Source organism: Pleurodeles waltl, chromosome 10 (genome assembly GCF_031143425.1).
Source record: "Pleurodeles waltl isolate 20211129_DDA chromosome 10, aPleWal1.hap1.20221129, whole genome shotgun sequence".
Lineage (NCBI taxonomy): Eukaryota > Metazoa > Chordata > Amphibia > Caudata > Salamandridae > Pleurodeles > Pleurodeles waltl.
This window is the reverse complement of record NC_090449.1, coordinates 492032165-492044910: the sequence shown is the minus strand read 5'-3', so window position 1 is coordinate 492044910 and position 12746 is coordinate 492032165. Positions and strand designations below refer to the sequence as shown.

The 12746-nt window shown below is 44.8% G+C and overlaps 1 protein-coding gene across 1 annotated transcript in view; it reads right to left on the bottom strand.

The window, feature by feature from the left end:
* Positions 1-617: 617 nt before the first annotated feature.
* Positions 618-12746, bottom strand: part of LOC138261650 (uncharacterized) — a 174645-nt gene continuing 162516 nt past the window's right edge. Inside the window, exon 4 of the mRNA XM_069210819.1 lies at positions 618-8507. Within this exon, the coding sequence (XP_069066920.1) occupies positions 1588-8507 (6920 nt within the window). The 3' untranslated portion in view covers positions 618-1587. The remainder of the gene's footprint in view (positions 8508-12746) is intronic.

Genomic DNA, 12746 nt, shown 5'->3' with positions numbered 1-12746 from the left:
ATTGTAGGGATTGCTAGAGCTCATTATGGCACTCTGATTCTTGTTTTAGTCTGTGGATAGTTTACTTGCCTTATTATGGCTTTATCTCAGGACGACTCACTGTGATTTTTATGTACTATGTACCGATTGTGTTGAGGTCCTGTTTTTAATATGTTTATATTATTGATTGACTCCCTAGTATCTGCACCTCAATTGGTCTGCTGAGCTCTTCCGGTCTATTAATTTCCTACTCAGAAACTGGGTATTGTCGCATTGATGTTCAAGCTGGTATTTTGTGCAACATAAGCAGTTTACAGCATTTAGCCATCTTTCATGCTCGGAGTTCTTTACTAATGGTCCCTACAAATGAACTCCTCCTGTTGATTTTCTGTGGAGTTCTGCAAAGGTTACTTGGTGTCCTGGGCGTCCTGACCTTTGCACCTTGAATAGCTTTGACTTTGTTCCCATTTTTGTGAAAACCTATTGTCAGGGCAGTTGATTTTGCCTCTGCTCAATGTTATATGTCATCAGAATAAATTTGAGGTATTTATATACATGCAAATCAAAATCTGTATTGCAACGTCTGCCTGCTGAACTTACTTTGCCCCTTTCTTAAGCAGCAACAGGAGAGGAAGGAGTCATGTAAAGACAAAATATTTATTACTCTAAAAAAGTTAAAGCAATAAACATGAATTCACAACATGCATAATTTACAGAATACGATTCTGAGGTAGGAGTTCTATATTACAAATGGATTACGTAATGGGCAGGATGCTGTATATACATGTGTTATTCATGGAATACAAGAGAACATACCTATTGTGGGATGTGATATTAATGAATGGGGTCAAACTGGAGCCATCTATTTACACAATTTTCATTCCAACATTCGTTCCCTTATTAGAAAGAAAAACAGAGATAGAATGGGAGAGGGACAAAAACACCCACTTTAACATGGATATTCTCATTTTGGTTAGAATTTTGCAAATACAAGGGCATTATAGTACCCTAGGTGGAAAATCCTTCAGCTGTCTTCGAAAGCCTGGTGTAGAATGTAACGGAGAAGGCTGCACAAACAGGGAAATGTCATTTCAATGAAAAGACTAGTAAAGAGCACTGATTACTGTTTTCCAGTGACCATTTATCTTGCCACATTCTAGTCACTGCCTTTTTTGTTCTCATTGAGACAGATACATTTGATACAGATTTCAATACCACCAACAACAGCAACTGAGCTGAAATGGGCATTATTTCTAGCAGTTTACTTAACTTCACATCACAGGCTAAACATGTTTATGTCTCCGTTTACACCTGCTCTGTGCTGTCTCTGTGCACAGCTGCTCTGTGATGGCAAAGAATTTCTCTGAAGAGGCAAATTTATTTTTTGTTTATATTATTGGAATTGATGCACAATAGTGATAATGAGGAAATGTCAGCAGTTGGCAAGAAAACAAAGAGCCGAGTCCTCCTATGCATGATGGGCAGCAGTCACTGGAGAGTACACAAAAAGCTATACCCACAGGGAAAAAAAGCGTCTGCCCTCCTGCAGGGTTCTTGTGCCCCTTGTCAGTGTGTCTAGGATGGGGATATAGTCACTAAAAGTATGACCTATACCGTTACAACATACACTGTTCCCAGTTCAGAGCTCTGCGTCGTGTACAGAATGGTTGGAGAAGGCTCTGCAGAACTCGTTGTAGATGGTGCAACTGGAGGATCTTCGGTCTGTGAAGTTTCCTTTGGGCGCAACTCGCGCAGAGTTTTACTCATATGCATGCAAATGGCTGGTCTCTCTTCGATATGAATTCTTTGGTGCGAGCCAAGACTTCGGGGACTGCCAAAGCCTTTCTCGCACTCAGTGCATTTGTATATTCCCTCTTCTGTATGACCAGATTGTTCACTGGCATCCCCCATGCTGTTCTGTACAGAGGATTCATGACCCACCCCAACCGTGACCACAGGAGAATGGATAACAGTAGGATTGTCACTAGAGATAGTTGGGGTAGTGTTAGTTAGTTCTAAACCTTCCGAAACAGTCATGGGAGTGGTGTGCCCAAGAGTTAAACTCCTGCCAAGTGCAACTGGCATAATGTTCCCAACTCCTAAACCCCCATTCACTGTGACAACAGTGCCACCACTAAGCCCTAAACCAGCACTTATGTGAACAGGTGCAACCTGTGTAACAGTAGTAGGAGTGGAGTGCAGAGGGCCCAGATTCTGATTAAAATTAACAGGAGCGGTACTTGCAATTCCTAACCCCCCAGTCACTGCTACAACCCTATCACTGCTGATTCCCAGTCCTCCAGTAATGGGGGCGGCACTCTCAAGAGCCAAACCTCTGTTTACCGTTACCACAGTGGGACCGCCAAGTCCCAGGCCTCCCACAGGAGTAGCTGAATGCTGGATTGACTCCACAGCCACAGGGGGAGTTGTGAGAAGAATGCTCGAAGTTCCACCAGCAGAGGTCTGCACAACCCCCTGACCTGTATTAACTGCAATGGGGGGGTGCGGTCTTATGCTTATACTGCCACTCACAGGACCTGTATGTCGAACTGCCGAGCTGACACTGACAGCTACTTGGGGAGCCGATCCAGTACGAGGCCCAATGTTTACGGTTACAGGGTTGGCTTGTCTCACCCCTGTGCTCTCTCCAACCGAGATGGGAGTTGCAAGCATAAGTCCTGAACTCATGTCAATGGTAACAGGGAATGTAAGCATGATTCCTTGACTACCATTAACAGTGACAGGCGAAGCTGTGTGCTGAAGTCCAGAATTCCTTCTAATGATAAAGGGAGAAGAAGTACGTAAAGAGGCACCATTCTGGTTAACGTTAAAAGGGGGGATTGCAAGTCTGGTTCCTCCGCTTCCATACATAGTTATGGGTACAGGTTGAGTTGTGCTTGATGTCACACTTCCAGGAATGGTATGTCTAACTATCTGACCCCCAGTAACCATGATGGGGGAGGTGGGATGCCTAATGAACTGTCCTTTAGTGACAGTATTAGGTGCAGCGGTGTACCTGACTATCTGACTTCCAGTGACAGCAATCGGGGTAGAGGTGTACCGCACTATCTGACTCCCAGTGACAGCAATTGAAGTTGCAGCATGCCGGGCTGTCTGACTAGCAGGAACCATAATACGGGGGCTGGCAAGTGTGACTCCCTGGCTTCCAGTAACCATAACTGTGGCAGGTTTTACTTCTTGACTGTTGGCTATCGTGAAGGGCGGAGCTCCCTGTGTCTCAATAGTAGAAATAGCAAGATTTGTTTGGCTTCCATCATGGTCAACATTAGTGATAAATGGAGTTTCATCCCTTACCTCCTTACTCTCAATGTTAATGATGGTAAGATTATCAATGGGCGACGTTGCATGTCCCATTTCCTTGGCCTCATCAAATTGTAGAACCCCATTCTCAATATCAGAAATAGGGGGAATGCCACTACTCCCAACTCCACTCTCAAGACAAGAGGGGGAGGGAGTGGTATTACTAGTGTCCTGACGGTCAATGTTGGAGATGCCAATATTTGTGATGGAAGAAGTTACCTGCCCAACACCCTGGCTCTCAGTACTGGTAATCACAATATCAGCAACTGGAGAAGCAGCGTGTTCTATGGCCTGGTGCTGAACACATGTAGTCGGGGGAGTGGAACAACTTACTTCCTTACTCTCAATATTGGTCAAGGGGGAAGCGACACACTGAACATCATGGCTTTCAGTAATGGTGATGGGGGCACTGGGACACCGAACATTTTGACTTTCTGTACTGCTTACGGGGTGACTGGAACACTGGGCACCCTGAATTTCAGTAATAGTAATGGGGGCACTTGGACAGCGGACACTTTGACTCTCAGTAGATGTGATACAGGAATTGGCACAATCCACAACTTGATTACATGTACTTTTGATGGAGTTACTGAGGCAACGGACAGTCTGAGAATCACTACTGTTGATGTGACTACTATGAGAAGTATCAACCGGACTTTCATTGTTAGTGATGAGTGGGGGGGCTGCAGGTCTCACTTCCTGGTCCTCTGAGTTGGGAGTGAGAAATGATGAATTCCTCACAGTCTGACTCTCAATATCTGTGACATGATGAGAGGGATTGATTGCCATCTGTGTTTCGCTGTTTGTTACAGCAACGTCAGTAATGGGAGAAGCAAAATGATGCACACTATAATCCTCAACATTGGTCATGTGGAGAGAAGCACATTCAAACTTATCTTTCTGAATATTACTTTGTGGAGAAGATTTATGCCTCACACTCAGACCCTCTATAGCAATAGTGGTAACAGGAGGAGGGGTTATGCGAGCCAAACCATGATTCTCAATATTAGTAACTGCTGGAGTTCCTGGTCTCACAACCGAACTCTCAATACTTGCGATGGCTGTGGTTTCAGGACTCTCAATACTAGTTACCAGTGGGGTTCCTTGACTTACAGTTGGACTCTCAACACGTGTGGCTGATGGGGTTCCACAAGCCATATCCTGACCCTCAGTAAAACTGACAGGCAAGGCTCCATCATTCCTATCCTGGCCTGCAGTGAAATTTTCAAGTGGGGTTCCAGAACTGTCATCCTGGTTCTCAGTATAAGTAACTGGCGGTGATTCATGTGTCACACTTTCGCAGTGTATGTTACTGGCCAGTGCAGCTTCAAGACTCACGCTTGGACTATCGTTAACATCCACAAGGGGGACTCCTTTGTTCATAGCTGGATTCTCAATACTAGTGACCATTAATGTTACAGTACTCACACTCTCAACATTAGTGGTCAGTGTGGTTCCATGACTTATAGCCTGACTCTCTATATGAGTGACTGGTGGTATTCCATCACTCACACTTTGACTTTCAGAACTACAGACTGATGTACCACCATTCTCACACTCAGTCTCCATGGTAGTGACTGGCTGAGTTCCATGACTCACACCCTGACTCTCAATATTTGTGATGATAATATTGCTGATGAGAGGAGTAGGAGAAGTCACACCCCGATTCTCATTACTCATGGTGGGAGAAGTGACATGATTCACTCCCTGGATCTCAGAATTGACAATGAGTGGACTAAGTCTTACACTCTGACTCAGAGTACTTGTGGATGGGGAACCCTGGAGCTCAATGGCAGTTACAGGAGAAGAGATGCATCTTAACTCCTGATCCTCAGCACTGACACTGGCCTTAGTATGGGTCACACTTTGACTCTCGATATCTGTGGAGGGAGATGTAGTACATCTGACCACTTGATTATCAATGTCATTGAGGGGAGGAGAGGGGGTCTTTAGTTCTGGACCATCCCTGATTATGATAGGAGGAGCAGAATGACTTCCTTCCTGACTCTCCTCACCCGTAATGGAAGGAGAGGCACTCTCATCATCATGGTCATCTTCAATAACTATGGGGGATGAAACACGTACTGTCCCTCGAACCTCGCCTGTAACAATGGGAGGTCTAGCATCCTTCTCCACTGGTGTATCTTCAATAATAATTGGTGACGTAGGAGGATTAATTGCCTGGTTCTTCCGAGTAATGGTGGGTGAAGTTGAATCACTTGCTATTCTACTCCTGGATGAAGCTGCTGAAGCCTCGCTTGATACTCTGTTCCTGTTAACTGACTGGAGATTACTTATTTCTGGACTTTCATCAATAATTATTGGAGAAGTAGACCCACTTAAACCTCGGTTCCTGTTTGTCGCAGGAGTAATTATATTTGGTGTTTCATCAGGCCTTATCCACTGATTCGGAAGACGGGGAGTAGGGTTTATTTCAGGATCCTCACTTATGACAATTGGTGAGGTGACTCTGCCTAATCCACGACTCAATTGAGTGGCTTGCTTTGAACCCACACCACTAGAGGCAGCAACAGGTAATGAAGCTGGTTTTGTGCCTACAATCCCACTAATAGCAACTGGCAGTGCATTCTTAGGACCATGGCTCCCATGACTGGTACCCATTGTCACAGCCTGTCCAGTTCCCTCTTTTCCAGGAACAGTGGTTAAAGCACCTGCATATCTAACACCATAACGCCCACTAGCAGTAACAGGAGATTCCTTAGCGCTTTGGCCCACACCAGATGCTGTAGTGCCAGTTGCATGTCTCACTCCATGATTTGCATTAACTGTGGCTGAGGGAGTTGAAAATCTAACCCCTTGACTGCCATTAGCAACTGCCTGAGAAACTGAATACCTTATCCCCTGGTTTCCATTAGCAGTCGTGGGTGGATTTGGAAACCTAACTCCCTGATTTCCACTAGAAGCATTAGGCGGAGTTGTAAACCTAACCCCCTGGCTCCCACCAGCAGCAGCAGAAGCTGAAAACCTAACCCCCTGGTTCCCACCTAGGGCCCCAGGGGGTACTGAATGCCTAACCCCCTGGTTCCCATTAGATGCCACAGGAGGTGCTGAATACCTAACCCCTTGATTTCCACTGGGAACAGTGATGGGCACTGAATGCCTAAGCCCTGAATTCCCACTAGATGAGGCTGGAGAAGCAGGAAACCGCGACCCCTGGCTTCCACTAGCAGGGGATGTTGAGTGCCTTACTCCCTGATTACCACTAGGAGCTGCTGGAGAAGTTGAATATCGAACCCCATGGTTGGCAGTAGGAGCAGCAGGGGATGCCGAAAATCGAACCCCCTGATTACCGTTGGCAGAAGCAGGAGAAGATGGATGCCTAACTGCCTGATTGCTTGTAGCAGCAGCAGGGGGACCAGCACTCTGGCTTCCACTACCTCCAGTAAGCGACGCTGGATACCATATTCCCTTGCTTCCACCATTCAGAGGAAAAGGAGCAGAATACTTAGCTGTATGGCTCCAACCAACATGAGGAGGAGCAGTAAATGAATGTCCAGAGCTCTCAGTTGCAGAAGTGGTAGAATGTGACGGTCCCTGATTTCCACCAACAGTTGTCGATGTGCAATATGTTATTCCACCACCGCCAGCTGCAGGCAGAGGTTGGGAATTTGTAAGGCCACTAACCGTTGTTGGAGGGGTTGAACGTGTAACTCCATGACCAGCATTAGAAGAGTTGGGATACCCAATGCCTTGATTGCCTGAAAAGTTGCCTTGACCTGAATGCCTAACACTTTGATGACCACCAGACGCTGGAGAAGAGTATCGAGCACCTGGACTCCCACCAACACTAGCAGATGGTGCTGTATATCGGACCCCTGGATTTCCACTTGAAACTGCAGTTGAATAGGGTGGGGGAGGTGCAGCAAACCTAACACCTGGACTTCCAAGAACAGTTCCAGCATTTGAATAGGCAGGAGGTGGTGCTGAAAATCGGACCCCTTGACTTCCACCAACAGTTGCGGGTGGGGCTGGATACCTCACTCCAGAGCTTCCACCAACTGTAGAAGGATGAGAGACATATGTCACCCCATGCACTGCAGAAGCTGAAGGTGTTGAATACATAACTCCTGGGCCGCCACTGGCAGTAGAAGGATTGCTTACAAATGTAGTACCATGACTGCCAGTAGAAGGTGGGGAAGAAAAGCGAATTCCCTGACCACTGCTGACCACTGCTGTAGTTGAATATGTAACTCCATGCCCTCCAGTAACTGTAGCAGGAGGCGAAAAACGAACTCCGTGGCCCACAGTGACTGGAGGAGTTGAGTATGTAACTCCATGTGGAGCTGAATACCTAAGTCCCTGGCTCCCACCAACAGTAACAGGAGGGCTCGGAAATGTAGCTCCATGGATCCCACTAATAGCAATAGGTGATGTGGGATACCTTCCTCCTGGGCTCCCCCCAACATTACCTGGAGGAGCAGTGAAAGCAGCCCCATGACCCCCAGGAGCAGCGGCAGGAGGGAGTGGAGGTGGACAATACCTAACTCCATAACTTCCATTCATAGGGGGGTTCGGATATCGAGACCCATGGCTTGAGCCAGCGGTATTGGGAACCGAATATGTCAACCCATGACTGCCAACAGAAGAGGGTGGATATGCAACTCCATGGATTCCGCCAACTGGGCCAGTGTGGGGTGGATACCGATGTCCTTGGTTGCCACCAACTGCAGACTGTGACGATGCGTGTGTTGGATCAACACTACTATATACAGGAGGAGCTGAGTGCCCAATTCCCAGACTTCCATAGGCAGTAACAGCAGGATTCGGTTGTCGGATTCCAGGACGTCCATACATTGCACTGGGTGACGTTGGTGGCCCAAACTCTTGGCTTCCATATGTGGCAACAGAAACAGGAACATGCCTATGTCCAGAAGTTCCATCAGTGACTGTGGGCTGAGGTACACAGTTATAACTCGAGATCCCATCAGCAGGAAAGGGGTGAGTCATAAATCGGATTTTTTGGTTCCCATCAATGCCGATAGGGACTGGATGATAAGGGCCTTGAGATCCCATTGGGAAACTGGCTCGGGTAAGTCTGCACTGATTGTTACATTTTTGTCCGCACTCTAGACATCGCATAAAATAGTCTTTTCTTTCTTGGGAGGAAGAAATCTCGCTTGGATGCTGCAGACTCCAACTTTCGAGTTGAAGCTTCTCAATTCCAGTTTCATTTTCAACCTCGGCAGCTGGGGGGAAAAAAGAAACTCTTAAATGGAAGAATAATTCTAACACAACATAAACCATCAGTACATTAAATTGTTATTTTGAACAACAATGATAATCAACAATTTCATAATATATGCTGAACACAGAATATACGTTAATTGTAAACCTATGACACATTTACTATTTACATATATGAGTTATGTAAGCTGGCTGTCTATTTTTAGTTCACATATTTTGCCCTGACAGAGAAAGATTGTGTAATTACGAAGAGGCATTTACCTGAGGGTTAGTACACTCAAATGTTTGAAAGACTCATTCATTTCCAGAAAGGAGGTCCAACAGGGCCACCTTCCCTATCTTTATCAGGTCTGCATGCAAAAGCATACCTGATGCTTGGAAATGTTTGTGTCTTTTTCTCTACTATACATAAGTAACATGGGTTATAAGCTGAATGGAAAATGTCCATCAAACTAAAATCTTTTAAAAAGAAATGCATTTCCCTTTGTTCTAGGTGTAAGCTGGAAATATAATGTAGCGTACATTTGTAGAGCGCTGCTTGTCACCCGTGAGAGTATCCAGGTGCTGAGCAGGTAACAGTAGGAGTGTGGTGAGGCTGGGCCTGAGTGCTGGCTGTTTTGATGGTCCCGCAAGAAGACTAACTAAAAAGCCAGGTCTTCAGCTTCTTGTGGGAGTCAAGAATTGAGGAGGGGGCCATGATGTGTTGGGGGAGGTCGTAACAGGGTTTGGCAGCTTGGAAGTAGAATGATCAACCTCCTGTTTTTGCTTCTGTGGATGTGGGGTGTGTGTACAAAAGTTATTGCTGACCGAAGTCCTCTTGTGGGTCGGTGGAAGTGAAGCCAGTGTTTGAGGTATGCAGGTCCCAGGTTGTGTAGTGTACGCATGTGTAAATTTTTAACTGGCAGCGTGTCTGGATGGAGAGCCAGTGGAGCTCTTTGAGGAGTGGTGTTGTATGAGTTTGGCGATGGAAGTCGAGGACGAGTCTTGTGGCACCGTTTTGGATGGTCTGATATCTATGAAGATGCGTTGGGATACCAGCGTAGAGTGCGGTGCCGTAGTCCAATCTGCTTGTGATTAGGGCTTGTGTGATGGTACGTCTGATGTCCAGTCGCAGCCACCTGAAGATTTTAAATAACATGCAGAGGGTGTGGCACTGACCTTGGGCTTCATGGTGAGGTTGCTCTCCAGGATGGGGCCTAGATACCTAGCATAGTTGTTTGGGGGGGTGTGTGTCAAGAGTTTGCCAGGGCACTAGATGCAATCCCAAGGTGAGCTCTTATTCCTGAAGATCAGCACTGCAGTTTTGTAAGTGTTGAGCTTGAGGCAGTTTCCTTTCATCCAACTGGCCACACTAGTTATGTATAGTTTGAAGTTTGTCTTGGTGTTCACAGTGTCGCCTTAGAGGGAAAGAATGCAGAGTAGAAGATGTTATCATGGAATCTAATGATGATAGACAGAGGACTCATGTACATGTTGAAAAGTGTGGGGATGAGTGATGAATCCCCTGGAACTCCACAGATGAGGTCCTTGGGTCCTGATGTGAACTGTATGAGTCTGACTAGTTGTATTCTTCCAGAGAGGAAGGAAGTTATACATTTGAGTAGTCAGGCGATGAATGTGGGGTGGAAGACTGTGTCAAAAGCGGCAGAGAAGTCGAGGAGGATGAGGGCAGTAGTCTGTCCACGGCCGAGGATGGTGTGTATGCAGTCTGTGGCAGTGATGAGGGCTGTTTCAGAATCCTGGCTGAGAGTTGTGCATGAATTTGTGGTGTTCTAGGTGGTCAGAGAGTGGTCTGTTGATGATCTTCTCAATGACTTTTTGCTGGGAAGAATAGCAGAGATGGGTCAGTAGTTGCTGAGTACTTTGGGGTTGACAGGGATTCTGAGGAGGGCATTAACTTAGGCATCCTTCCAGCTATATGGGAAGGTGGTTGTCTTGAGGGAGGTATTGATGATGGAAGTGAGTGCTGCGCTGATTGTGGCTCTTCCCAGGTTGTAGATATAGTGAGGGCAGAGGTCTGTGCTTTCAGAGGAGGTGCTATTAGCAAAGAAAATGTCACTTTCTGTGGTAAAACATTTAAAAAAACAAAACACAAGCTCTGAGATTTAAAGGGGGTGGGGGAAGTTCACTGCTTCTACCTTTTTTCCCTCTCTAGTTTTGTGTTCTACTGTGTTTTGGGAAGCTAGGTGGGTACTTTGCAATCTGTTGAATTTTTGAGCGTAACAATCTGTGCAAGAAATATGATTCCGTTTCAGAAGAGCTGGCAACTTGGCATTGTGTGACCTGTCTCTGCTTCAGGTATTCAGGGTGCAAGTCCTAACATTTGCAGAAAAGGAGGAATGTGTCCATATAAAAGTACTTTATTGTTATATTATTTATTATCATTGCGGAAAAGAATAGACAAACATTTTCTAAACCTAAGCACGATAATTGGGAAGCTAAAATGGGCGTGCAAACAGCCGACTGTGATGTTAAACCATACGTCTTGTCAAAGCGGAGAAACCATTAGATGCCTTCAAAACATGAAACAGAGGCGCTAAGCAAAATCGTCAAAACTAAGAAATACATTAATGATGAACTCTTAGTAATGATAATGATAAACCTGTAGTAATGATGAATAAAGTGAAGAAACTTCTAGCCAAAAACAAGTGCTAAATACACGTTCAAAACACAATTTAAACCACAAAACAGATTAAACATTCTCTTAAAAACACTCTGGTTAGGGTTTTGGCTTGTAAAAGGAAGTGGGGTTGCCTTCTAGTACACTGAGCACAGTTTCAGGGAAAACCACAAGATAAATTTTAACAATCATGGGTAGAAGAAAACAGTGGTTTTAAGAGTACAAATTGCACAAAAACCAAGAGATAAATGTAAACAGGTAGAGGAAAAGAGCAGTTTTACTGTTTCAAACAACAAGTTGTCTGTGTTCTACCATCTTCCTTTGTCCTTGCTCACTGAGCTCTATAGTGTTCAGAGAAGCTGGGGCTACAAAATGCAGATGGCTGTCTTGGGGTCCCCCCCACAGACTTAAACTATCCAGGCTTAAGGTGTTGAGACAGAGGTACATATAATTGCAATGACGACTAGGAATAAAAACAGTTGTTGGAACGGTGTGCTGTGTGGGCTGTTTAACCTAAAATGCAGCACTGTACACAACATGTTGGAACAAATGAATTAAGTGATAATAAGTAATAGGAGACATATTCAAAGAGTAGTACTCTGTGTGATCCTAAATTTATAAATTTTCACTGATGGTATGTGCAAAGGATTTATTCACGAATACACACGCAGGACAAAGAAATTGTGAATTAAGGAAGTTGACACACTAAATATATTTCATGGCAAGGAAACAGGAATGATCATTAAATGTATCCTTAAACGGTGTCTCTCCATGATGGCTAATAAGTGATTGATTTTTCCAGGGAGGGAATGGGGGAGTTCGGTTGGAGAATAACCAACCAACTAACCAACCCAAGAATAAAGAGAAGTCACAAAGCTATTATGAGGTTTGAACAAGTGCAGGGCCTTACTGATTTATGGCGAATAATGAAAGGGCAGGCCTAGGATTCACTTACTACTCTCCATGGTAGAATCTATATTCACATTTTGTTGTGAATTTTGTGCCATATAGGCGGACCATGTCTGCGACTATTGGGATAAGCTTTTCAAATCACAATCCTTTGTTAATATAACTTAATACCAAGCACCAAAATTATAGTGCAAAAAAATGAACTTTTGGAGGGCCTCTGCTAAGAATACATTCAAACTGTGAACACATGATAAACACCATTCACGAATGCATGATATGGAATCCTAACATTTCCCATTTTATTTTGGGTAACATTAAAGGCGTATAGTGGAGGGATGACTATACAATATATTATGTTCACCAATTAGGATAGAAAAGAGTGATGAAAAGGCCTCAATACTATTTTTCTAACTTGAGCTTCTTTGTTCATTAGAATGTCTATGCAGTAAAAGTGTGAACTGAAAACCAAGAACCAGTTCTGCAAATATCTGCATGAAAGTCTATCATTGCTCCTTTTTTGCGAGAACAGTGTGCCCTTAGTCTGATCTGGAGTTGTACTCCTGCTGTTTCATGAAACATTTGTATAGTGTGTGAGATCCACCCAGAAATGGTACTCTCTGTAACTGGTTTTCCTTTGTTGTTGTCTGCAAATGAAACAAAAAGTTGTTTTTCTTTTCTGATGTGTCTAGTTTTCTCCATATTATACTTTATC